The 25,329-nt window shown below is 41.8% G+C and overlaps 1 protein-coding gene and 1 long non-coding RNA gene across 2 annotated transcripts in view; one reads left to right on the plus strand and one right to left on the minus strand.

The window, feature by feature from the left end:
* On the minus strand, positions 1 to 20,971 carry LOC117266345 (pleckstrin homology domain-containing family O member 1). Its single transcript, XM_033641488.2, has 6 exons — positions 20,673 to 20,971; positions 17,424 to 17,570; positions 9,261 to 9,401; positions 7,214 to 7,318; positions 4,806 to 4,904; positions 1 to 4,057 (listed from the first exon to the last, which is right to left on the minus strand). The coding sequence occupies exons 1-6, from the start codon at positions 20,697 to 20,699 to the stop codon at positions 3,374 to 3,376; spliced, it is 1,203 nt and encodes a 400-aa protein (XP_033497379.1). The 5' UTR covers positions 20,700 to 20,971; the 3' UTR covers positions 1 to 3,373.
* LOC144464463 (uncharacterized) overlaps positions 17,490 to 25,329 on the plus strand; it is a 16,276-nt gene continuing 8,436 nt past the window's right edge. The window contains exons 1-2 of the long non-coding RNA XR_013492157.1: positions 17,490 to 17,622; positions 18,733 to 18,842. This is a non-coding gene — a long non-coding RNA (uncharacterized LOC144464463). The remainder of the gene's footprint in view (positions 17,623 to 18,732; positions 18,843 to 25,329) is intronic.

The following is a 25,329-nucleotide window of genomic DNA, read 5'->3' on the forward strand; positions in this document are numbered from 1 at the left end:
TTCAGTTTGCAGGTTTTTTTTTTATTTTAGCACATGAACTGATCAGGACTCACAGCACCACCACTGCCGGACTACATCTCCCATCATCCCCTCTGGTTTTAAGGCTACAGCAGCTGCTCGGTGCCACAGAGACAAACGGAAGATCAAACAACAGAAACAGGAAGATGTGTTGAACAGCTGAACAGTGACATCATTAAAGGAACAATCCACCATTTTGACCGAAGAGCTGCTCGGTGTGACGTGACAGACAACAAATCAGATTCATTAAAGTAATGACATCATCCAGTCACATTAACAGAGTTTATATCCGTATTAATGAACTGTGTTGAAGCTGCTCTGTGGAGTTTTCTTGTAAACAAACTTTCTGTTTACATTCAGTGTTTTTTATAACTGAACAAACATCGGTCTTAAATTAGAGGTCAGAACCTCCACAGGGAGCCCTGAACTTTAATAGGAGACATGTTGTACATTACAGGCAGTGTAATAAAACCACTGTAATTTAATGTTCTGCAATTTAGAGACTATAAAAACAATTTTCTGGCCAAAATGTTGAAATATTCCTTATTTCTTTTATTGCAAACTTTATTTTTTGTGACTGAGTAGTTGATGTTCGTGGATCCAAATTTATGTAACCAGATGAAGTTTTTAACAAATCTGTTTTGTATCACTTTTTTATTGCTCCCATCACACTTCAACCTCCAACACACACACAACAGAAATCAGCTGAACTTAAGCTGTAACAGTACAAAAGCCTGAATGTTGTCTAAAAAAATAAACTTTTCTCAGTAAAACTGTGATTGTACTTAAGTCTACAGGAGGCTGAGACTCATGTGACCTGTTGAAGCGTCTCTGAGCGGGACACACGTCACTTCACTGGGAGGTAAAATAACAAATCTGGCTTTAATTCCAGTTCCAGTTCATTTTATCCAGGTAAACATTTGTGTATTTTTATGTCTACAGAGAGTTTAATTGTTCCTCTCAACAGAATCAGGACTTGAGGAAGCTGATTTCCACCACAAGAAGAAAAGTATGGATGAAATGTTAGAAATAAAAGTACACATGGTTAGAAGAATGAATCCATAGCAAGGAAAAGTTTACATTTTACCTAAAAACATCTTGAAATAGTTCGTGTAAAACATGTTTTTTTCCAGTTCTTCCCATTTTGCTGTAGCATCAGCCTGTTTGTAATTTTGATGAGTAATTTTATTTTAATTATATCAAGAAAGACATAATCTACCTGATTATGTCCAGCAAACTGTTTAGAAAAGACATTTACATGTTCATTTTTTATCATGTTCAAGCGAGCCCCAGAGTCCATAGAGATTATCGATATCTTTAAACCACACGAGACAAAGTTTTTAGGAGCTCTGTATATTGGTTCATGACTGTTTGCCTTAAGTATCCCTTGACCTCTGGTGTCTGCTAGGTAGCTAGCTGTCCAGCTAAATAAGATCCAGATGTTTTTAATAAAAAAAATAATAAGATAGCGACATTGTAGTGATTAAATATGAGGCCAAATGTAGCAATAAACCATTTTATAATTCATTATACACGAAGACATGATTCACCCTCTCTTTTAAGCTAACACTTCATAGCTAGCTAAACGCAAATTTAGCATTTTCATCACGGCCTTCACCTATGGGCCAAGGGGCGTAAGGGGGCTGATCGGGGACTGGCGTGTAGGTATGGTGGGCGTCATGTAGCTAATCCAGCTGCAGATATACATTCTCAGATAACTGGGATAATTTCATTTGCAGCAGTTAAACTTTTTGGCTTCATGCGCCACTGAGCAAATTTCATAAGAATGAACAGGCCTCTGCCTCCAACGCCATATCCAGGTCTCTTAACACATCCATGATCATAACAGTAAGATCGCATCATCCCTGTTTTCTGTAGCCAGGGAGCTACGTTAGCATCAGATAGCTAATGCCAGCTAATTAATGCTAACTTGCTAGTCTTTAGTTTACTGAACTGACCAGCTAAAGAGGTTCAGGGTGTTGAGAATGACTGAAACAGCTTTGAAGAGTTACGAATTTGTACGTGATGAGTCGGCTAAACTCATCTTTCTCAATCTATTAGCTAACATTAGCATAACTTTCCCCTGATGTTAATGACTGCACAGCTATCATGCTTGTTAGTAATTTTCATTGTTCTTGTCCTAACTTAATATTAGACGGACTTCTACAGATTTTGAATTTCTTGAGTCGTTAGCCTTGTTAGCTTTGTTAGCCGCTTGTTCAGAGTGCAGCTAGTCCTGATCTGCAGAGAAGAATAATCAAAGACTCTGACATCTGGTCTTCTTGGGACTACTCAAGTATGTTTTAGGTGTTCTGAGGAGCGTGGAGATGGATTCAAACATTGTGAAAATCAGTCCTGCTCTTGTCAAACATTGCAACTGCAGTCACTGAGTTTCCAGAGCCTCAGAGAAAATTCACATTCAGAAAAAAAGAGGAAGAAGAGTCTGAGGTCGCTTCGGACGGTTTGGTGCATAGTATCTGTTTGTCCTCATCTGGAGGTCTTCAAGGGTCCTAAAACTTGTACCTAATCCAAAAAGGCTTTTGACTTTACTCAAAGTCAGAGTGGACGTGATCAAAACCTGAACCATCAAAACCTCCCTGAAAAGCAGTGGCTCTCCTGAGTCTACAGAGAAGAGGAAGGAGGACATCTTCAAACAAAGCAGCTCGTACAAATACCAGAATTAATCCTGAAGCTTTGACTTCTGCTCATCTACCGTCACATTCAGTCCTTCACCTCTTCACTTCTGACCTCTCCTTCATACAATATTTACCCTGCATTTGTATTGTCAACTGTTTCACCTAAAACTTTACCTTTAGATTTCCCAAAAGACGTACCAATGTATCTCCAACATAAATATTCATAAAGTGAAATAAAAAGGATCCAGAGTGATGGGTTTTCCTCGTCTCTGATCTCTCGCCTTGGCACATTTTCTTTTACTTTGACGAGAGACGTCAGATAAGTCTTTTTTTAAAGGTACCTCAAGTGTTTGTGCAACCAAAGAGAGACATTAAGGGATTTTCAAAGCTTGGAAAAGTATCTAAGGATACTCCCAAAGGACACAACTTAAGTTAAATTGATGCTACACGTTGTTTTTGTAAGGAAGATATTTTGTGAAGAGGCATTGTGCACCTGAGCACTGAGCTGTATCAGTCAGCAGGCAAGTCCTGGTTCCCCCTGACAGCTGAAAATCAAAACCTGAATTTGTCCAAATAATTTAAAAGTGGTTGATCCAGTTCTCAGCAGCTTCATCTGAAGTCCAACAAAAAGAAGCAGAGGCAACGCTCAGCTTCGTGGCTTTACCTGGATTGGACCGGTCTAATCCGGTCCGTACCAGAATGAGTCCGTACCATGCGGCTCACATCAGGCTTTTGGGGTCTGGGTTTAGTTTGGAGCTGTTCGAGGGGGTGAGGGTGGAAGAGGAGTCCAGTTGTCGGTACAACGCCCTTAGTTCCTTCACCTCCTCCAGCACTTCCCGGGCCTGGCTCCAGGCTACTGACGCCTCCTTCAGGAGTCTCTCTGCCTCAGCTCTCGCTCCTTCAGTTGACTCCTTCCCTTTCATCTTCCCCCTCTCCCCGACCTCCCCATCAGCCTCCCCGCGCACCTCCTTCAGCAGCCGCTCCGTCTTTTCCAGCTTCTGGCTGATCAGCTCCTGCAGCTGGCTGATGGGCGCTGCAGTGCCGTTCATCGTCAAGGCTGGAGAGCGGGTCGCCGCCGCTGTCTTGTTCTTAGCAGCTTTAGTCTCTGAGTGCGTCAGGATCTCGTCCATGGAGGCGCAGCGGTTTTTCTCTGCTGTCGTCAGGCGTTTTCCAGGCTGGGGGGTTTGACCCGTGTGCTCCCACACCACCGCCACCTCACGGGGAAGACTCTGGGATTTCCCAGAAGCCTCTGCCGTCTTGACAGAGAGAGCGCCGTCAGTTTTGGACCTGGGACAGTCCGAGCTGAGGTGGGAGGCACAGCCTTCGGCTCCCTGAGAAGCAGGAGCGTCCTCCTCCTGGATCAGATCCAGAGTTAGCATCCCATCTGAGGAGGAGGTGGAGGCCTAACAGACAGAGAGGAGGCGGGTGAGTCTGTGACAACAACTACAACACAGAGTGATATAAACCTTCAGATTTGTATACACTCTAAGAAGAAACATTTAAAGTCATCGACACAAGTTTTTGTTGTCTAAACAATCTGTACTCAAGGTCCACTTACTCTCTTTGCTTGTTTCGGATGTTCTGACTCTATTACACGGTCATCATCAGCAATTTAAATTTGTTTAGTTGTCATAAATCCCTAGATGTTCAAACTTTTCATTACTTGGAGCAAGTCATCCAGGTTGTCTTGAAAGGACCAGGAGGACTGTGTGATTCAGTCAAAAGCTCCAGAAAAAGTAATCAAGTGGACCTTAAGCTGAGATTGTTCTGTGAGATGCTGTTTTTAGGGTTGAACTTTTGATTTCAACGTAAAAAAAGAAGTCCAAAACGCACTCAGAATAATGTAACAAGCTAACACCAGTTAGGATGTCTTTCAATTTCTCTATTGTGTATACCAGTTATACAAAATGTACAGTTTATGATTTATAAGACACATCTGAGCAGATATCATCCTGACTGGTCATTTTATACTCATAAAAATATGAAATAATCTACAAACGATTTTATACTTTTGGCAAAATGCATTCAATATTTCATATGAAATAATGGCCATTTATGTTGAAATGGCTTCTTATAGAGGAGAGTAACGAGGTGATACTGGAGGAAGAGAAGATGAAAGAAGAGGAGGAGATGATGAAGGATCAGACTGACCACAGCCAGCAGGTGACCTCTGGTTGGCAGTCGTCGGGTGTGAGGAATCTTCACTCGATCTCGGGTCAGATGAGAAAGCTGAGAGTCTTCTACGATCACCTGTAAACAGCACAAACAGTCCTTCAGGTAAAGGGTAGTTTAACATTTTACAAAGCAAAAAATACATTCAGACCGAGGGGACCCAGAATCGGCCCCTGAGGAACTCCTAACTGTACCAAGCTGCACTTCCTTTAATGTCCACTGGATGCTGCTGTGATCAGAACTCAGAACAGCTTTTACACAATAAGGTCAGCGCTCAGGAAAACTTTTACTTAATTTGAGATTTTCAGAACTGACTCATTTAAAATATATTAGAACTTTGAAGGAATAATTTACCCACAAAATGATTATTTGTATATCAGTTAGTGATGCCATGTTACCTTGAATTTGTAAAGGAAACTTTTCTTGGATTCCTCCACAGAAAACAGCAACATTAATAATTTATTAATTGATTGGGGACCATATTCAACAACAGCAAAACTATATCAAAACATCCTCTTCCAAACTTCCCAGTCCACAGAGGCATGAGAGAATACACTTTCCTTCATCAAATCAAGATTACACGGCACGAATAACTGATACACAAATGGTCATTTTGTGGGTGAAGTATTCCTTCACAGTTCATTTGCCCCCTAAGTGCAGTTCGTTTGGGCAGGTGTGAACACACCAAAACAACCGGACCGAGACCTTCTTGAAGAGGTAGTCTTTGTCCGGGTTACAAATGAACTCTGATGCGGTTCGTTTGTGGTGAGAAGGTGCTCCGACCTGGATCTGAACCAACTGCAGTCACATGACACATTGTTTGGGTTAAACATGAGCATGTTACAGTCCTGGAGGATTATTAATGTGCACCTCCTCCTGTACTGCCTTAATATGCACATTCAGCACATCCAATGCATCAAAACATTGTTTTCTAGTTGGAGCCGCGCCTCGTTTTCAAACTGTATGGTTTGACTAAAATGAACAATGACAGCAATATGAGCAGCGCTAAAATCAGCCTGCGTAGTTGTCCCTCCATTGTGACATTAGAAAGTGTCACATTTATCTTGCAAGTGTACTCTTCTTCAACGTTTGCTTTACTTCCTGGATTTTTCCCACATGGAAATTCTGACCAATCAAAAGCAGCTTTCTCAAAAACTCCTGATGATCTGCAGTTAGACTTTAAACATGTTTAATGCAAGAGCATTTTTGTGCACCAGCACAGTCTGAATAAACTCGACCAGGCCTGGAATTTACACAGATTTACATACATGCTGTTATTTAATACTTTTCCAGGAAACACTGGCTGGAACACACGACAGTAACACTATGGCATGAATGTGGTTCATGAGAGGCTTTCATTCAGCCTGGAACACGATGTGTGTGAGAGAAAGTGTATTGATCCGAGTATTGATCAGAGTATTGACTGGTGGAAAAGGCTGAAGGTTGTTGACTGAACGCTGAGCAGAGGCTGTATATGCAGACAGCTGCTCTAACATACTTCCTGTTACTGTCAGTGAGGACACTGAAATAAACACATGAAACATCAGTAACAGGAAACACTGCTTTCTAAAATCAGACATGATGACATCTCCAATATATTTCAACACCGTTTTAAACCAGAGCTCAAAGACAAAGATACTGTGTGACAAAACAGGAAGTTAGTTGTTGTTGTTTGTCAGCAGGTGAAGCTGCAGCAGAGACACACGGATCGTGGAGGAAATTAAGAGACAGACTGATGCATTGTGTCAAAAATCACATTCCTTCTTGGAGTCACAACTGAATCAAATCTGAACACACTGACATGATTCACACATTCTCTGATTCAGTGTGACTTACACTTCAAGATGATACCATTACTTAAAATCATAGAGTAGAATTCGCTCCAGAAGTTGCCTGATAATTATCACGTTTTTAAGTTTTCTTCAGTGTCAAAGTAATCCAACAATAGATGCCTGTACATCCATGGGTACGCTGCACACAGGAGCCGCTCACAGACCATTCAGCACACTTTCAGTACCAACATTATACTTCCTGTTTACCTCTACCAAAGCCTAGACTTCAGGAACTATGGAGCTCCAGGTGCGAATTAATCCGCCACTGAAAATAGTCCCCAGCAAACAACAAAATACTGTTTTCTTCCTGTTTGTTTGATAAAAACTAAGGTGATCAGCTGTTTTAGAAAATTGCTGATGAAACTGTACATTTACCTCTTCAGTAGGAACCATTGGGCTTGGAGCTGAGAGCCACAGACAGGAAGTCAGACAGTATTAAAAGACGGACTAACATATTGTTGCACTTGAGATATGTAGATGATAAATCAAATCTGTCCTCAGTGACTGATGGAGTCCACGAAGAGACAATAATGGATTCTGTGTTTGTCTTCGTACCTCATCCAGGATTTTGTTCTTGGCTCGAGTGATGGCGACATTCAGGACGTTGATCCAGGACTCTTTCTCCTCGGGACTGACAGCCAGGAAGACCAGGTTAGGAACCTACAACACACCAAAACACAAGTCCACATGAGTGTCTGTCTGTTAAACTCCACGTGAACTTGATGGATCACTGAATCGATCGGTGACCTCGTAAATTAAGTCAGCTACACAGCGAGGATTGAGCACTGTGAACAGGTTCCTAATTAGAACCAGCTCCAAATTTGGATCCCAAATGAATCATAAGGAAATTCGAATTACAGTTCTGCTTATCGGTTCCTAACAGCTACACACTGGTGCTCTCTCTGGACACAATGATGCTGAGCAAAGTGGTACATTTTGTTGTTGTTCTGTCGAGGCACCATGGGAGGATCGATAAGGGATGTGAACACGAGTCTGGCTGAGGCCATGTGCCGGACCGCAGGTTTTCTTCTCTGTTAACTGTCTCTCTCTCTCTCTCTCTCTCAACTACGGGTGTAAATCACTAGTTTCACCACAGTACGATATATCAGTTCTTTGGACAATACAATATTTGCTGATATCACCAAGTCTGCCACAATAGGGTTTTAATTTGATTCAATTCAGGAGCCTGCGATCAATGTGAGAGGTGATCAGTAAAGATCTTCATTGTCTTTTTCTAAGCTGCTTGTCACTGTCTGCCTGGTGCGAGGCCGCTACCACAGTTTGACTGTTTGTGAAGGAGGTGCACTTTAATAGAAACAGCAACACAGACGTGAGGACAGAAACAGAGGGCTCGGCGGGGACAGAACACCTGCTGCGGTCATTTTGACCTGACCAGCAGACTTCACTACAAGCTGATTGGCTGTCAAAAGAGGTGATAGGTTTTACGTACTAAAACCAGCTGCCAGCCATTTGACCAGCTGAGTTGCAGGTGACACCATCAGCTGGCTTAAGTCGAGCTCAGACCGGCCAGTTCACACCGCTGCAACAACGTTTTCTCCACAAATTCAGATGAACACGTTGTGAGTACCTGATATACAAATGGTCATTTGGGAGCTGACGTGTTCCTTTAAGAGCCAACAGAAATGAGAGTCACCTGTTTATGTTAACATACTTAATGATACATACTTCTGATTCTGATTCACGTCAGACAAAAGTTCCACTGAGAAACAATGACTGAACAAAAACGCTGACAGAACACTAGTTGACCTATCACAGCGCAGAACACCACACACACACATATAGATACACACTGTTTTAGGAGGCCTCAGTGGGAGACACATCACCAGATGGCCGAGTGTGTGTGCGTGTGTGTGTGTGTGTGTGTGTAATAGAAGCTGCCACCTGTCTGCAGGACACCTGATCCCTCCCCAGGGCATTCTGGGTATTTGTGGGATGGCCTGCAGATATCTGCTGAATGTGTGTGTCTGTGTGTCTGTGTGTGTGTAAAGCAGAGGCTCCACCTGTTTCCAGTCAGCTGCTGTCAGTCACTGACTCTGTTTTTATTAACAAACTGATGTAGATATAAAAGTGTTTTCTGTCTGAGGTGTGACAGTAGTTGTGTGGGTAAAAGACTGACTGAATAAATGATGACGTACGTGAAGCATGAAGAGCTGAAAACATGAGATGTGTGTGACGGGCAAAGAGCATACTGTGACCTTCCTCACTTTAAGACATGAAACTAACAGACAAGTTTTATCTCCATCATGTTTTCGATCGTTTGAGCTTTGACTGGAGCTCTTTTAACCACCTCTTCTTCTTCTGTGGTGGTTTAATGGCACGGACCAGCTGTTCATGTATATATATATATATATATATCATACTAATATCACAGAACAGGAGTGGATGGAAACAAGACTCAAGTCAGGTTTCATTTAGTTAACATTTGAGCTCCACGTGGGTGAAACTTGATAGTTTAATAAATTCAGTTTACTCACATTAGATGTTTAATAGTACTGACTGTAGTTATATAAAACATCCATATGTCTTCAAAGGTAGACAGACAGGTGTACAGACAGACAGACAGACGGACAGACAGGCGTACCGTGTTGCCCGGCGTGCTGCAGCGCTGCAGTCTGAATTTGCTGTGGTTCTTTTTACTGCGACTCTTGTTCTTCCTGATCTCCTCACAGCGTTCGTAGTCCGACAGGTCCAACACCTCGTCAGCCCGGCCCAGCTCCTTCACCTGCAGGACACACACAGGTAGCACGGTTAACACAGGTCAAAGGTTACAGGTCAACTGACTGAAAAATTGTTCTTTTTTTTTTAGATTATTTTTGGGGTATTTTTGCCTTTAGTGGACAGGAAAGTCTGGCATGAAATGGGGAGAGAGGATGACATGCAGCAAAGGGCTGGAATTGGAATTGAACCTGCGCCCCCCAGTTGTTCATCTTCACAGGTGTATTTTTTAACTTTAAACAGGCTAGCTGTTTCCCTCTGTTCCCAGTCTTTATGCTAAGCTAAGCTAACACATCCTGACTCCAGCTCAGTACATGAGAGTGTCAACAATCTGAATGTCTGACTCTGAGAGAGGAAGAGAAGAGGAGAGTTGGACGGCTGCAGGTTTTCTCTCAAAGAGTCAAAATAAAATGCAAACACAGTCAAATTACAGCAGAAGAAGCAGACGTGTTTACAGACATGGAAACTGTCTGAAATAAATTCAAATAGAAACACAAACTAAAGTAAACAGAACTCCCTCTGCACAGCCAGGCTCAAGGATCAGGTGCTGGTCAGCCGCAGGAACATCTCAGATGAAATCATCAACATAAACCGCTGCACACTGAACTGAGTTACTCTGATCTAATTAGGAGCGAACAGTGCGTGGCGTCTTCAGGTCCGCTCAACAGAATCACTAACGGGTGTGATAACATACATGGGTCACATGACTAATTATCACGGTTATTTCAGAGCAAGATTCATAAAGAGTACAAGAGTTACAAGAATAATATGTGATTAAACCTTATCCCATTACATAGATGCAGGTCCTACTTCTGTCCCTCGACACTGACGGAAAGGGGGAGTGACAGGGAAGTGACAAGGGACCTAGAGGCTCATCTCTCCCTTCGGACCCAAATTACCAGTGGAGGAATGTATAAGTTAATATTTATATCACACAGCATTTTAGATCCATGAATTGAATACACTGGAGCCATACGGACTTAATGAAACACAGGATTTGAGTCATTTTCTGTGACATAAATATTAACTGGTAACTCTTGTACTCTTTACTAATTAGTCATGTGACCTGTGTATGTTTATCACACCTGTGAGTGCTCAAAGATGCAGCTGATCATTCGCCATCAGAGACACACTACATGTTATATATTAGACGTTTTAAATTAATCAGACGTTTGTGTTTGTTGACTGACAGTCTGCAGGTTAACACACTCTGTAGCTCTGTAGTTAGCTCTGTTACACACACACACACACACACACACACACACACACACACACACACAGCAGGTGCTAGCATTGGTTTCTGCAGGTTAACCTCAGCTCATTAATCTCTATGGAAACAGCATCCATTATTCAGCTGTTTTAAACTGAGACTTCCTGGGAGAGAGGCCACGCCCACCGCACGCACACACACACACACACACACACACAGCTAGCAGCTAACCAAAGCTAACAGAGAGCTTCCATCAGATCAGATGTCGTGACACAACAGACACAACGGTACGGATAAAGACAGTTGAGTGTGTGTGTGTGTGTGTGTGTGTGTGAGGTCAGTCCGCCCGTCATCAGCCAAATAATCAATATTCAGTGTTATAAGTGGAGCTGCTGACATAACAAAGTCAGTGACAGTCAGTGACCTCTGACCTCTTCACAGTGTGAATGAAACATGTTGTTCTTCATCATGTCATGTCTCATGCACACTGGAGGATTTTCAAGTCGTAACTGATTTTGAAAACACGTGTGAGAGCACAGAGGTAAAGACAGATTTAATCAATTTATATTTTTTAATTGTAAGAGCGCTCACACCGGATGATTCAGTCAGGACCCTCGACCACACCCTTGATGTTTAAACAGTTTCAGACAGAAGTTTGTGCGATTAAACTTAACTCCAGATACAAAATAAACATGACGGTGGACTGTCGTCATCAGCTGGGTGCACATGTACGTGCTATGTTTGTGCTGAGCACCTATATAGATATTAAACCAGCTATGTTTCCACTGTCCGTCTGTCTCTGGAGACAAAAGACCTATTAGTGCTGTTGGCAGCCATGTTTCTGTTCTACACAAGCGCTCATCCTCTGGTCAGCTTGCTCTGATATTGCAGGTTTCTGCTCATTATTCCATCGCTGTTCATTCACACTTCACAGTCTCAGTCATAAATGTCAAACATGTTGGATATTAAGGATTCAAAACCAGGGAGACTCTGATACAGTCGCTAATGTTCAGATGATGTTTATAAGCCCCTCACGCTGCGGATAATCTGTTCAGATCAGCCTCCAATCAGGAACATCCCCCACGACTGTCGGGAGGAGCGAATCGGACACAAATCTACCCAAATATCTTCTCGTCTGAGGCCAGTATAAACATGTTATACTACTTCCTGTCTCACCTGAGCAGCAGTTTTACTTGAAATTTGTTTTGATACAAATAAATTCTTTATTATTGTTAATCGTAATAGTGTGTCTTCTAAAACACTTAGGCCCTGATCACATGGAAAGCGTTTTAGCAGCTGGAGGCGGCTTTTTGTAATTGATTTTAAATAGAATGAAGCTTTTTGCTTGCTGTTTTTGCGTTGCTACACAGTTGCGTTTCTGCCCTATAGGCGCCTGGTGTTCTTGCCAGAGCACTCTGAACTCCTCAAGTTGAGACGTCACCTGTGCTTTTTTCCAATTGTCCAACTGGATGATTTGAGAGGCGGGCCTTCTGTGGTCGTCACGACAACAAGTTTACAGTTGGTAAACAATGGAGGAGAAACTGGTGGTAGTGGTTGCTGGATACCCAGAGCTGTACGGCCTGATGATAGACAGCAGGTTGTCAAACTGCCCCTGAGTCATCCTAAAATATGCCTGTAATCGTCCATCATGGAGGAGAAGCTCCTGGACCAACTGGTGGTACTCCCCATGATCCAGCCTCTTTTTTAGGGTCTCATGTTACATGTTACATTTTTGTATATGATCTTAGATTAATTAATTTCAGGTCTACAGTGTTGGTTGGATAAAAATAAACTGTATAAAGAGGTGTTGTATAATGGTGTAACAAAATGTCACACCAACTGTCATAAACCCAACGATTAATCAAACCCTAAAGTTTATTGACAACATGATTACATCACAGACACACAGATGTTTATATATCATCATCATGTGTGACACTGATGCTGCCTGAGGATTACTGAGGCTTAACATGATGCACACACAGACACACACACACAGAGTGGATTACAGGTCTCAGAGGTTAGACTGAGTGTCACTGCAGGTACATGACATCACCATGTAACTCCTACAGTCAACAACAACCAGCAGTTTGTCTGATGGTGAGTGTTCACATTAATGTAGACAGGAGGTTATCTGTAGTTTATTAATCCGTTATCGCTCTGATCTGTATGGTCTTAACAAACAGGAACCTTTAGTTCCTGGTTGACTTCCTGTGATCAGTTCCTCTGGTACAGTTCGTCCTGTGGTATGACTGAGGTTAAACTCTGACTGTGGCCAGACTGTTAGCTCTGATAACAGACACGGTGGCTGTTACAGTGACACCTCACCTGGTTGTGAATCTATAAACTACAGTGTTCACCATGTTTGGTGACAGCAGACAGGATAAAGTATTTCATAAAGTTAAACTGAAAATACAACAAGGACACAGCAGTGATGGTGTCACTACTGCTGGAGACGTGAGTAGTACTAAGAATAGGCTTCATTCAACTACATCTCCCATCATGCCTCAGCTCATCGAGTCCCTCTCTGTGTGAACCCCCAAACTTGAGCCATGCTGGCTGGTTGCCGTCGGTTACCAGAGGAGGGGGGTCTGCCATGTGCCTTCGGAGGCTTTCTGTTGGTTGCCATGGGAACCGGCACCCCCCACCTTCTGTCAATGGCCTTATTTAGAAAAGGAGCCACACACACAGACACACACTCACACTCACTCACTCTCAGCTGTGGTCTGATATCAAAACAGAAATGAGACTTCAGCTTCTGCTTTAAAGCCACAGTTTCAACATGTTGTTCTGTTTTCTCTTTGTTACTGTTTGTTAAAAGTTCTTCTGACTCCGAGAGCTCTGCAAGGTGCAGACCATCAAAACTAAAACGTGTTGCACAGATCTCCGTCTGAAAACAGGCTGAAAAATGGCCGCAGGAAGGCAAGATACAGGACAAAACCTGGCTTGAAACAGACCAAATAAACTGGCTGAAAACAGACCCAAAATGGACAGAAAACACACTGACATAGGACAAAAACTGACTTGAAACGGAGCTAGAAACAAGCCAAGAGCGGCCCCAAAACACAGACTGGAAAAAGGCCCAAAACAGGCACGAAACTGACTGATAACTTTTGAAAAACAGATCTGAACCAAGACAGAAAATGACCCGAAACAGAGCCAAAACAGACGGCAAATAGGCTCAAAACAGACTGGAAACAGAACGAAAACAGGATGAAAACTGTCCTGAAACAGAGCTAAACCAGGCTGGAAACAAGCCTGAGAACAGGCCAGAAATCGCCAAAAAGTGGACTGGACACAGATTGAAAAAGGCCCAAAACAGACAGAAAACAGATCAAAAACTGACCAAAACAGATGATAAACAGGCTCAAAACAGACCGAAAACAGGCTAAAAACTGGCTGACAACTGACCAAAACTGTCCCTAAATAAAGCTAAAGCAAACAGGATGAAAAAACAGGCTGGAAAAAATCTGACTGATAACTGTCTGAAAACAGAACAAAAACTGGCCCAAAACAGAGCTTAACAGGCTGGAAACAAGCTGAGAACAGGCCGAAATCGAGCAAAAAGTGGACTGGACATGGACTGGGAAAAGGCCCAAAACAGGACAAAAATGGTCTGAAAACAGATCTGAAACTGGATGAAAACTAGCCCATGACAGAGCTCAAACATGCTGGAAACAAGCCGAAAAGCAAAAAAAAAAGCAACCAAAAACAGGCTTGACACAGAAAACAGGCCATTATCAGGCAGAAAATAGGCCGAAAAAGAAAACAACCGAGCTGCATTAACACAAAACAGGTGAAACATGAAATACAATCCAGGATGTCCAGTTTGAGAAACACATTTTCAGACACCAAAATGTGGAACAGTTTTATAAAACAACTGTTTAAAGTTTCATTACAGCGACCTCCAGGTAAATAAATCTGTTAAGGTCACAAAGGCATCGACCAGTAATGTCTTGGATGTGTTTAAATGAAGTCAGTGTGAACGCAGTGCTCACATCACGTTTAGTGTCGACACCAAACTCTGTTCACTTTTTATGTTTGTCACTTAAACGATTGAAACAGAGTCGACTTGCTAATTAATCTGTCCAGAAATTTAACTGCCAAATATTTTATACACTGTGTGAACGATTAATTGAGTAAGCCTCAAAAATAAAAGAATAAAACTTCAGCAGCTGTGACAAAATGTTTTGAGACCATCAGTCAATCTATCATCAGTTGATTAATGAATCTGTTAACAGCAAACAATCTGAAGGAGAAGAAATGAGCAAACTGTCGACTCTCAGAAGAAGCTATATTCTGTTAAATCTAAAGCAGATGTGGTCAGTGTGTGTGTGTGTGTGTGTGTGTGTGTGTGTGGTTTCTCTGGTGTCACGCAGGGTTCCTATTCCTGGTGAGACAGGAAGTAAAGCTGCTGACAGGAGGAGCCTCTCATGAACCAAAACCTCCACAGTCTGAACCTCATACAGACACACAGAGGTCCTAATATGGTCGTGTGAGACAGCTGATCATGTGACAGATGATGTCTGACTAGAAGTGACGAACTTCCATAAAAGTCCAAACTCTCTGTTTCCTGCTGCTGACATGAAGCTCTGACATAAAAACACCCTGAGGACAGAATCAATACCACCAATCACTTTAAATCAATCAAAGTGGATCAGATCTGATCAGACAGCTCTGTCAGTCCTCAGGTCTCCACAGTCAGCTGGGTAAATCCTCATGTTCCCTGTCTTTAATGAAGTGGGGTTCCTCAGGGGAACGACATGGGACCTTGGTTCTTTTCATTAAACATCAGAAACATTTAAAGAAACACTTTAATGTTTAAATGAAAGTTCTCTGTCTTCTCCAGAGATCAGTTTCATCTGTGTCCATACAGATGTGTTTAGCCTAGCTTAGCACAAAGAATGGTCGCAGGGGGAAACTGTTAGCTTAGCTTAGCACAAAGACTGTGGACAGAGGGGAAACTGTTGACCTAGTTTAGCAGGAAGATTAGAGGCAGGGGGAAGCTGTTAGCCTAGCTTAGTACAAAGGCTGGAAGCAGAGGGGAAACTGTTAGCCTAGCTTAGCACAAAGACAACAAGCAGGGGGAAACTGTTAGCCTACTTTGGCACAAGGGCTGGAAACAGGGGAAACTGTTAATCCAGCTTAGTGCAAAGACTAGAAGCAGGGGGAAACTGTTAGCCTAGCTTAGTATAGAGGCAGAGAGCAGGGAGAAATGGTTATCCGAGCTTAGCACGAAGTCTGGAAGAAGAGGGGAAACTGTTAGCCTATCTTAGCACAAAGAATGGTCGCAGGGGGAAACTGTTAGCTTAGCACAAAGACTGTGGACAGAGGGGAAACTGTTGACCTAGTTTAGCAGGAAGATTAGAGGTAGGGGGAAGCTGTTAGCCTAGCTTAGTACAAAGGCTGGAAGCAGAGGGGAAACTGTTAGCCTAGCTTAGCACAAAGACAACAAGCAGGGGGAAACTGTTAGCCTACTTTGGCACAAGGGCTGGAAACAGTTTAGTGCAAAGACTAGAAGCAGGTGAAAACTGTTAGGCTAGCTAAGCACAATGGATGGTAGCAGGGGAAACTGTTAGCCTAGCTTCGTACAGAGACTGGAAGCAGGGGGAAACTGTTAGCCTAGCTTGGCAGAAAGACTGGAAACAGAGGGGAAACTGTTAGCCTTGCTTAGCACAAAAAATAGAGGTCAGGGGAACTGTTATCCTGAATGTTTTAACAGGATGTCCAATGTTAAAGGAATGTTCCTTAAATTAATGTTTGACAGGGTGTAACAGATTGTTACCTGTTTTGAGGTTGTTTGCTGATTGAAGTATCTTAAAGAACATTTTCTTGTTAAAAAGGTTCTACATGGTTTGGCCTGGTTAATGACGGTTCTAACAGAACAGTAATGAAGTAAAGGCATTCTGTAATTACTAAAAGTATCTAAAAAAAATTCCTTTGTCAGCGGTTCTGACAGGCTGTTCTGCAGCACATACAGGTTCTGTGGGGATGTCCTGCAACAAATAATGCCTCTGTAAGGATGTCTGCAGCAGGTAAAGGTCTTATGAGGACGTTCTGTCGTAGATAAAGGATCTATGAAGGAGTTCTGCAGCAGACAGAGGTTCTGTGAAGACGTTCTGCCCTGTGTGTGGTGCTGCAGTGAAACCAGAGCTCTCTGTGTGTCTGCAGACTGAAACTTGACTCCTGCAGAACGACGCTGTAGAAAGTGGAGGAGAAACTTTCTGTTTCCACTCAGAACCAAAACAACAACAGAAAAATGAGGAACACGACAAATACGTCACAAAGTACTCACGAGTACTCTCATGTACTTCTGACACAATGAGACTACTGACAATTATTCTCGTTACTGACTGATTTACTGATTGTTTTTAAAATGAACCTGTTTAACACCAGATGTCTTTCTTTGGTTCTCGAGGTGATTCGAACGTTTTGAAGAAACCAGAACCAGTTCATGTTCTCAGTAGAACTCAGTAATGTTCTGTAAATGTCTACATGTAAAATCAGCAGTAAATTAAAAAGCTGCACTGTCTCTTTAAATCTGTTACAGGGACTGAGGTTAATGAGCAAAGATGACATCACAAGGGAGAACCACACCTGCAGACAGACAGTCTCACTCTAACATCTGTCTCCATGACAACGCCGTCTCTCAGCATCACCTCCGACACCTCGTTACCACGGTGATAATTAAAGAGCTTAACGAGGTGACAGCAGTCATAAATCTGTCTCTGCTACTAATCAGTGCCAGTGATGAATCTATGACCACCCCTGACAGTGTCAGGTGTGTATCACCTGTAAGCCCCGCCCCCTCTGACTCACCTCTTTCTCACAGATGAACAGCTGATCTCCCCTCAGAACCACGAACCGGTTCTTCCAGATCTCTCTGAAAATCCCTTTCCCGCAGAACTTTCGGATCCAGCCGACCTTATCGGGCTGAATGTGCTGCGGCGCCGAGTCCTGTGGACCCTGAACAGGAAACAGGAAACAGGAATCTGTCAGAGGGGCGCCATCAGAGCAGGTGAACTACTGAAGCTTCATTCTTGTGACAGACCTCTTTCACTTCTTCTTCCTCTTTAGTGTGTTTTAGCGCATTTAAAATGTATGAAAGTGAAATTTTAGTTTGTAGTTTTCACCAAATTCCATTTAAAAAAGCTGAATTTTATTATTAAAGAGAAAAACAGGAAAATTTTACGTCAGCGTTGATGCTCACACAGAAGAATTAACAAATACACTTTATCAGGTTATTATCCAGTTACTACTTCAAACATTAATTAATAAATATAACAATAAAACTGACAAATTTAATATAAATAATTACTTACTAAAATCCATTTACTACTAAAAATGATTAAATATAAATGTAAAAATAAAGTTAAATTCAATATAATGAATTAAATACTAAGATCCATTTACTACTAAAACCATTAAGTAATAAATATAAATGTAGTAATAAAATCAATAAAATAAATATAAATAAATACTAAGATCCATTTACAACAAAAAATAAATTAATATATAAATGTAACGATAAAATAGAATAAATATAAATAAATAAAAACACTGAGATCAAGTCCCCTAATGCTCTCACATTAAAAATAAATAAATTAAATAAAGTCCTTAAATGTTTATTTGGAGTTTTAATATAAAACTCATGATTAGAATCATTATTTCTGTGTATCTGCACAAACTGAGTTCATAAACTGTACATAAACATTATGTTTGTTTGTAGTTTTTTAATGTTTCTGTCCTTTCAAATAGTTTGTCAGCTGTTTTCGACCTAAAACATGAATCAATAAAGGGGATCAATAAAGTCTGATCATCTTTTATTGAACAACTGTTCACTTATATAACAGTTTTATTTTTTTACATGAAGGTTGTTGAAGGACTAAAGTAGACTTCTCTGATGTGAAGAGAGATTAGAGTTTTCTTTGTGGGTTTGTTTCAGTGTGAAAGTGACGTTCTGTTGACGTTCTGTTGACGTTCTGCTCCAGTCAAACAGATTCCTGCTGTGATTTCTGATGTAAAGCTGTTTTCTGTCCCTGAGGAGAAAAGCTCTGCTGTTGTTCTGAGACGACGTGAAGAAGAAAAGGCTGCAGAGCTTCATTCACTCTTTTCTTTTGTGATTCAGATTCAGTCACATTCTGCAGCCACAGCGTCTCCAGCCACCTGAAGGAACGTCTATACACAGGAAAACTACAAAAACCACACAGCTGTACTTCCTGAGTGTGACACAGGGAGGTAAGAATAACTGAACTGAACTGATCTCTGATCAGATGTTTTCTAAAAACGTTTTCTTAACTTTTTTTCTGTATTTTATTCATCTCACCTTCTTTAAAATCAGGTTACAGCCTGAACTTTATAATAACTATTATACTATTAATAGGATTGAATAATAATTTGACTAATAAACTATATAACTATGCACATGAAAGACAGTAACTGTGGATAAATAACCTGCAGATGAAAATGATATAACTGCATCTTCTACTGAATTACTGTGAGGAGAAGGAGTCTTAGTGGGAGTATTTGGCTCTAAACTAAAGGAGACTGTGTCTATGAGGTTGTGAACATCTTTAATAATCAGATAAGATCTTTTGTTTGGTTTATTTATTTGTTAACTGTATTTTATATATAGTCATAACAGATTAATAGATATAACAGATTATCATTCTTTAGATTTTTCTGAGTTTTATTGTGAAGAACTTTGAGACTCTAGAAAAGTAAAACAAACTTAATTACAAGACTACACTATGTTATTCATATGTTAATTAGTATATTACATTAAATTAAGATTCACATGTGGACTCTTGTCTTGTTGGTTTGTTTCTCTACTCTACTTCGCTACTGCTACAACATTTACATTTCACTTCTCGTCTCATTTTCATATATGAACTGTCTGATTTACTCTAAATAATATTCATACATATATCAGAGCACGTAGACAACATTAGGGACTGTTTGTTATTTATGAGGGGTGCAGAAAAGGGAGGCATGTCAAGTAATTTTTTAAACACTGGGAGGGACTTAAGGTTTTTTTGTTTTGGCTTGTTGGCCTGTCTGGTTGTATTTTGCTTTTATTTTACCACAGATTTTTAAAGAAAACATGCCTTCCAAATATTTTATTGTTGGATTTTCAAATTCCCGACAGACCTTGGAGACATTATGTCTGATGAAGGCCTTCATCAGACAAAAATACGTAACCATAACCGAGTTAAATAGTGATATTTCATCAAAATCACTTTATTCTGCACCTTATTTAAAATTTGACCAAAAAAAAACCCCTGCAAAAACTACCCAGCCTCCACGACAAGAGTAAAAAACCAAGGCCTCTTTCAACTCCACAATTACGCCTTTAACTTTTAACTTTCAAACACCAAAGGGTAAATTTTAAAAATCTGATAACAAGTTTATGATGGAGGGAGGGTCGTACATTGTCCCCAGGGCAATCAGTGAGGCTCCGGGAGAAATATTTGTAGCTTCGGGGAGGGTCAAAATAAAAACAAACAAACAAAAAGTCACAGCCCAGCCACCCCCCTTCATCTGATAAATAGAGAACAGTCCCTAAGGCTACATTATGAGAACAGATCCAGCTCAAATATCCATAAACTGCCTCTAATCAGTCAAACTTATGGATCTGCGTGTGTGTGTGTGTGTGTGTGTGTGTGTGTGTGTGTTTGTTATGTAAGTCCGTTAAACGGCTGTCCGGTGAGTTTAACTCCTCTGTCATTAACGGATGAAACTGGAGCTGCTCACCAGATTCACGTCACGCCGGTGAATTTTGCCTCTTTAACTCTCAGAAATTTTAAAATTTCCACTCAGGATCATAAACACATGTTTTTATCCGTTTTTATTTTAGTTTTTAATATTTTTCATCTTTAAAAATGTGTTAAACTCAACAGCGCTTTTATTCTGAAAACCGGAAAGTAATATTAAGCAGCTAACGGCCGTTTTTGCCTTCAAAATAAAGGTTTAAAACTAATCCTTGAGGCTTTTGTTCCTCGAGCTCCGCTTTAACGTGATAAAAACGGACCTCCGTTAAAGGCAGGTGTCGGTACCGGTAACACTCACCCGTTTCCCGGAGTTGTTCTTCTTCATGCTGGCGGCTGTCAGGCTGCCGGCGGCGGACCAATGTCGGTACTTCACCCACTTTCACGGTAACTCCGTTATTCCCCCACAAAGAGCAGCAGACCGGCGGGAGAAGATAAGAAAAGCGGGTTCAAATCCGTTCAAGTCCGTTCAAGTGGACCGGAGCCTCCGCCTCAGCTCCGCCGCCCCTCAGCTGATGGTCCTCGGTGTGACTCTGCTCGTCGACCTGCTGCGCTGTGCTGCTGCTGTCGGGCTCCGCTGCGCTCTGACCGGCCAGGAGCTGCTCTGTGAGTCGGTGTCCGGTTACTCCTCCTCCCCCTCCTCCTCCTCCTCCGGACTCCCTGCTGGCTCAGCGGCTCCTCGGCAGCCCCGCAGCGCCACCTACAGGCAGAGACCGACCTGAGGCAGGGGTTACATGGGGACGTCTGCTTCTCTTTTACAGGACACATGATGTAAAACATGTGTGTGTATTACCACATATTTAAATACCACTCTGTAAAAATGCTTAACTACAATTACAAGTCCTGCAAAGTGACTACAGGAGTATTGCAATAACATACACTCACTGGCCACTTTATTAGGTACACCTTGCTAGTACCAGGTTGGACCCCCTTTTTCATTCTTGGTGTCAAACATTCCTCAGAGATGTTGGTCCATATTGACATGATGACATCACACAGTTGCTGCAGATTTGTCGGCTGCACATCCATGATGAGAATCTCCCGTTCCACCACATCCCAAAGGTGCTCTATTGGACTGAGATCTGGTGACTGTGGAGGCCATTGGAGTACAGTGAACTCATTGTCATGTTTGAGATGATGTGAGCTTTGTGACATGGTGCGTTATCCTGCTGTAAACCCTAGAGATGGTTGTGCTGAAAATCCCAGTAAATACTCAGACCAGCCAGTCTGGCACCAACAACCATGCCACGTTCAGAGTCACTCAAATCACCTTTCTTCATCATTCTGATGCTCAGTTTGAACTTCAGCAGCTTGTCTTCATCACATCTACATGACTAAATGTTAATGAGCTGCTGCAATTTGATTGACTGAATAGGTATTTGCATTAACAAGCAGTTGAACAGGTGTACCTAATAAAGTGGCAGGTGAGTGTATAATACCACATATATAAATACCACTCTGTAACAATATTTAGCTACAAGTACAAATCCTGCAAAGTGACAACAGCAGTATTATCAGTAGATTATACAGTATCAAAGTTAATTGAGCAGCATATATATAAACTTATATAAACTCATCACTGGTTTTGCAGCTGTCAGATGAACGTAGTGTGGTGAAAGGAACAATATTTACCTCTGAGATGTGGAGTATGTGAAGTATAAAGTGGCAGAAAAATGGAAACAAACCTGTGGTACAGATTCCAGTGCTGAGTTTAATTGTTGTCATTTGACCATAAAATAATGATATTAATAATGTTAAGGGGGGAAAGTGCCATCTATCTGTTTTTAACTATGTGATTATTTATTTATTATGTATTTGTACAGAGACATATGTATATTTGTTGGTATCTATGTTTGTATTAATTGATAAAATACATGGAAACTGAACAATAGGATACAGACCGCGAGGCTTGACGTTGCAGGTCAGTCTGGATCAGCCCGTGATCCTCTGCTCACATCTGGATCAGTGTAATCCGGTTCAGGGCGGTCTGGATGTTGGCAGATGTTTACAGGCTGATCTGATCTGGAGTCAGTTTCACTCTGAGCACAGATCATCAAACTGGGTCAGACAGAGAGACGGAGGCTGATCTGCAGATTATCTACTGACACGCTTCATTAAAGGCACAACACGCACAAAAACACAACAACAGCAGCTGATGATGATGATGATGATGATGATGATGGTGATGATGAGTCCTGCAGGCCGACTCACAGAGCTGATCCATGGTCAGTTGTTTCATTTCATCGACACGAGTGTGATATAGCATAATAATAAATGTATTTTATTTCATGTAATTTATTATTTCAATACAAAAAGGGACTTAAAAGTAATGTTAAAGGGACAGTTCACCCCAAAATCAAAACTACATATTTTTAGTCTTACCTGTGGTGCTGTTTATCAGTCTAGATTTTTTATCATGAGTTGCAGAGTGTTGGAGATATCGGCAGCGTTGGGCAAGCCACTTGGAAAATATAGTGAGCTAAGCTACCAGTTACTCTACATCAAAATGAAATGTAAGAAAATCTTAAAAGTAACTTCCTACTTGCAAAGCTACTGTATTAAAATGTATGTCAAATCAGTGTTATTTCAACACATTCTCACTCCGACCTTGTCACATATTTACATTTTGGTCATGGACTTTCCACGTCCACATACAACATGCAAGGTAGCCTGGGTGCGCTGGTTGTTGATGTTATGGGACGTTGTGTCAAGTTCTCCTCTTTCAAGATACACTTCTGTTTTCACAGGAAATGTACAGTCTCTTTAAAAATAAGTGCACTGCTTCACAACTGATTTTTCAGTTTTTTTTCTTTCAACAACAAACACACATGGTTGGGTTTAGGCAACAGAAGCACATGGTTAGGTTTAGGAATCTTACAGGACATGAACACCGCTCTTTCAGGTGAAGGTCGGTGGTTGTTGGACCCATTCGCCACCTGAAGTTTCGTCCTTGTCCTGCTGCGTTTCCCCCTGATGCCACCAGGCACCGTTAAACTATAAGGGCATTCAGCCCTGTGTCATGCCGTCGTTAAAGGGCGCCTTTTTTCGTTGGTTTCTGACGCCACAAGCACTGGATTTTGACGACTTTGGAGTGAGACCAGGCTTGATATTTCAGTGATAAGAAAAATGTCAGGCAAACTGTTAATTATAAAATAACAGACTTAAATTAAAACTTCCTTCTGTTTGTGACAGAAGACTTTGTGACATTTGAACATTTCCTCTAATAACATGACATCATCAGTCGGGTTATTGCTCTCTGTCTCGGCCTCTTTCAGTTGGCTCTGTGGCTCTGTCACTATTTTCTATCCAACTACACTCACCAACCCTAACACCACGCAGAAGGATCTCCTTGTCTATTCATCGACAACAGATATAAACTTTAATGGCGTCCTCCTCAGCTGAGCCGGAGCAAGCTCAGTGGTGCCAGGTGAGCTAGCAGTAGATGCACACCTCCTCCTGTGCAGTGATACGGTTGGCAGGTGTAGTTCGATAGAAAGAAAATAGATCCTACAGTACAGGCCAAAAGTTTGGACACACCTTCTCATTCAATGCGTTTTCTTTATTTTCATGACTATTTACATTGTAGATTCTCACTGAAGGCATCAAAACTATGAATGAACACATGTGGAGTTATGTACTTAACAAAAAAAGGTGAAATAACTGAAAACATGTTTTATATTCTAGTTTCTTCAAAATAGCCACCCTTTGCTCTGATTACTGCTTTGCACACTCTTGGCATTCTCTCCATGAGCTTCAAGAGGTAGTCACCTGAAATGGTTTTCCAACAGTCTTGAAGGAGTTCCCAGAGGTGTTTAGCACTTGTTGGCCCCTTTGCCTTCACTCTGCGGTCCAGCTCACCCCAAACCATCTCGATTGGGTTCAGGTCCGGTGACTGTGGAGGCCAGGTCATCTGCCGCAGCACTCCATCACTCTCCTTCTTGGTCAAATAGCCCTTACACAGCCTGGAGGTGTGTTTGGGGTCATTGTCCTGTTGAAAAATAAATGATCGTCCAACTAAACACAAACCGGATGGGATGGCATGTCGCTGCAGGATGCTGTGGTAGCCATGCTGGTTCAGTGTGCCTTCAATTTTGAATAAATCCCCAACAGTGTCACCAGCAAAACACCCCCACACCATCACACCTCCTCCTCCATGCTTCACAGTGGGAACCAGGCACGTGGAATCCATCCGTTCACCTTTTCTGCGTCTCACAAAGACACGGCGGTTGGAACCAAAGATCTCAAATTTGGACTCATCAGACCAAAGCACAGATTTCCACTGGTCTAATGTCCATTCCTTGTGTTTCTTGGCCCAAACAAATCTCTTCTGCTTGTTGCCTCTCCTTAGCAGTGGTTTCCTAGCAGCTATTTGACCATGAAGGCCTGATTGGCGCAGTCTCCTCTTAACAGTTGTTCTAGAGATGGGTCTGCTGCTAGAACTCTGTGTGGCATTCATCTGGTCTCTGATCTGAGCCGCTGTTAACTTGCGATTTCTGAGGCTGGTGACTCGGATGAACTTATCCTCAGAAGCAGAGGTGACTCTTGGTCTTCCTTTCCTGGGTCGGTCCTCATGTGTGCCAGTTTCGTTGTAGCGCTTGATGGTTTTTGCGACTCCACTTGGGGACACATTTAAAGTTTTTGCAATTTTCCGGACTGACTGACCTTCATTTCTTAAAGTAATGATGGCCACTCGTTTTTCTTTAGTTAGCTGATTGGTTCTTGCCATAATATGAATTTTAACAGTTGTCCAATAGGGCTGTCGGCTGTGTATTAACCTGACTTCTGCACAACACAACTGATGGTCCCAACCCCATTGATAAAGCAAGAAATTCCACTAATTAACCCTGATAAGGCACACCTGTGAAGTGGAAACCATTTCAGGTGACTACCTCTTGAAGCTCATGGAGAGAATGCCAAGAGTGTGCAAAGCAGTAATCAGAGCAAAGGGTGGCTATTTT

This window comes from Epinephelus lanceolatus, chromosome 10 (genome assembly GCF_041903045.1).
Source record: "Epinephelus lanceolatus isolate andai-2023 chromosome 10, ASM4190304v1, whole genome shotgun sequence".
Taxonomy (NCBI): domain Eukaryota; kingdom Metazoa; phylum Chordata; class Actinopteri; order Perciformes; family Serranidae; genus Epinephelus; species Epinephelus lanceolatus.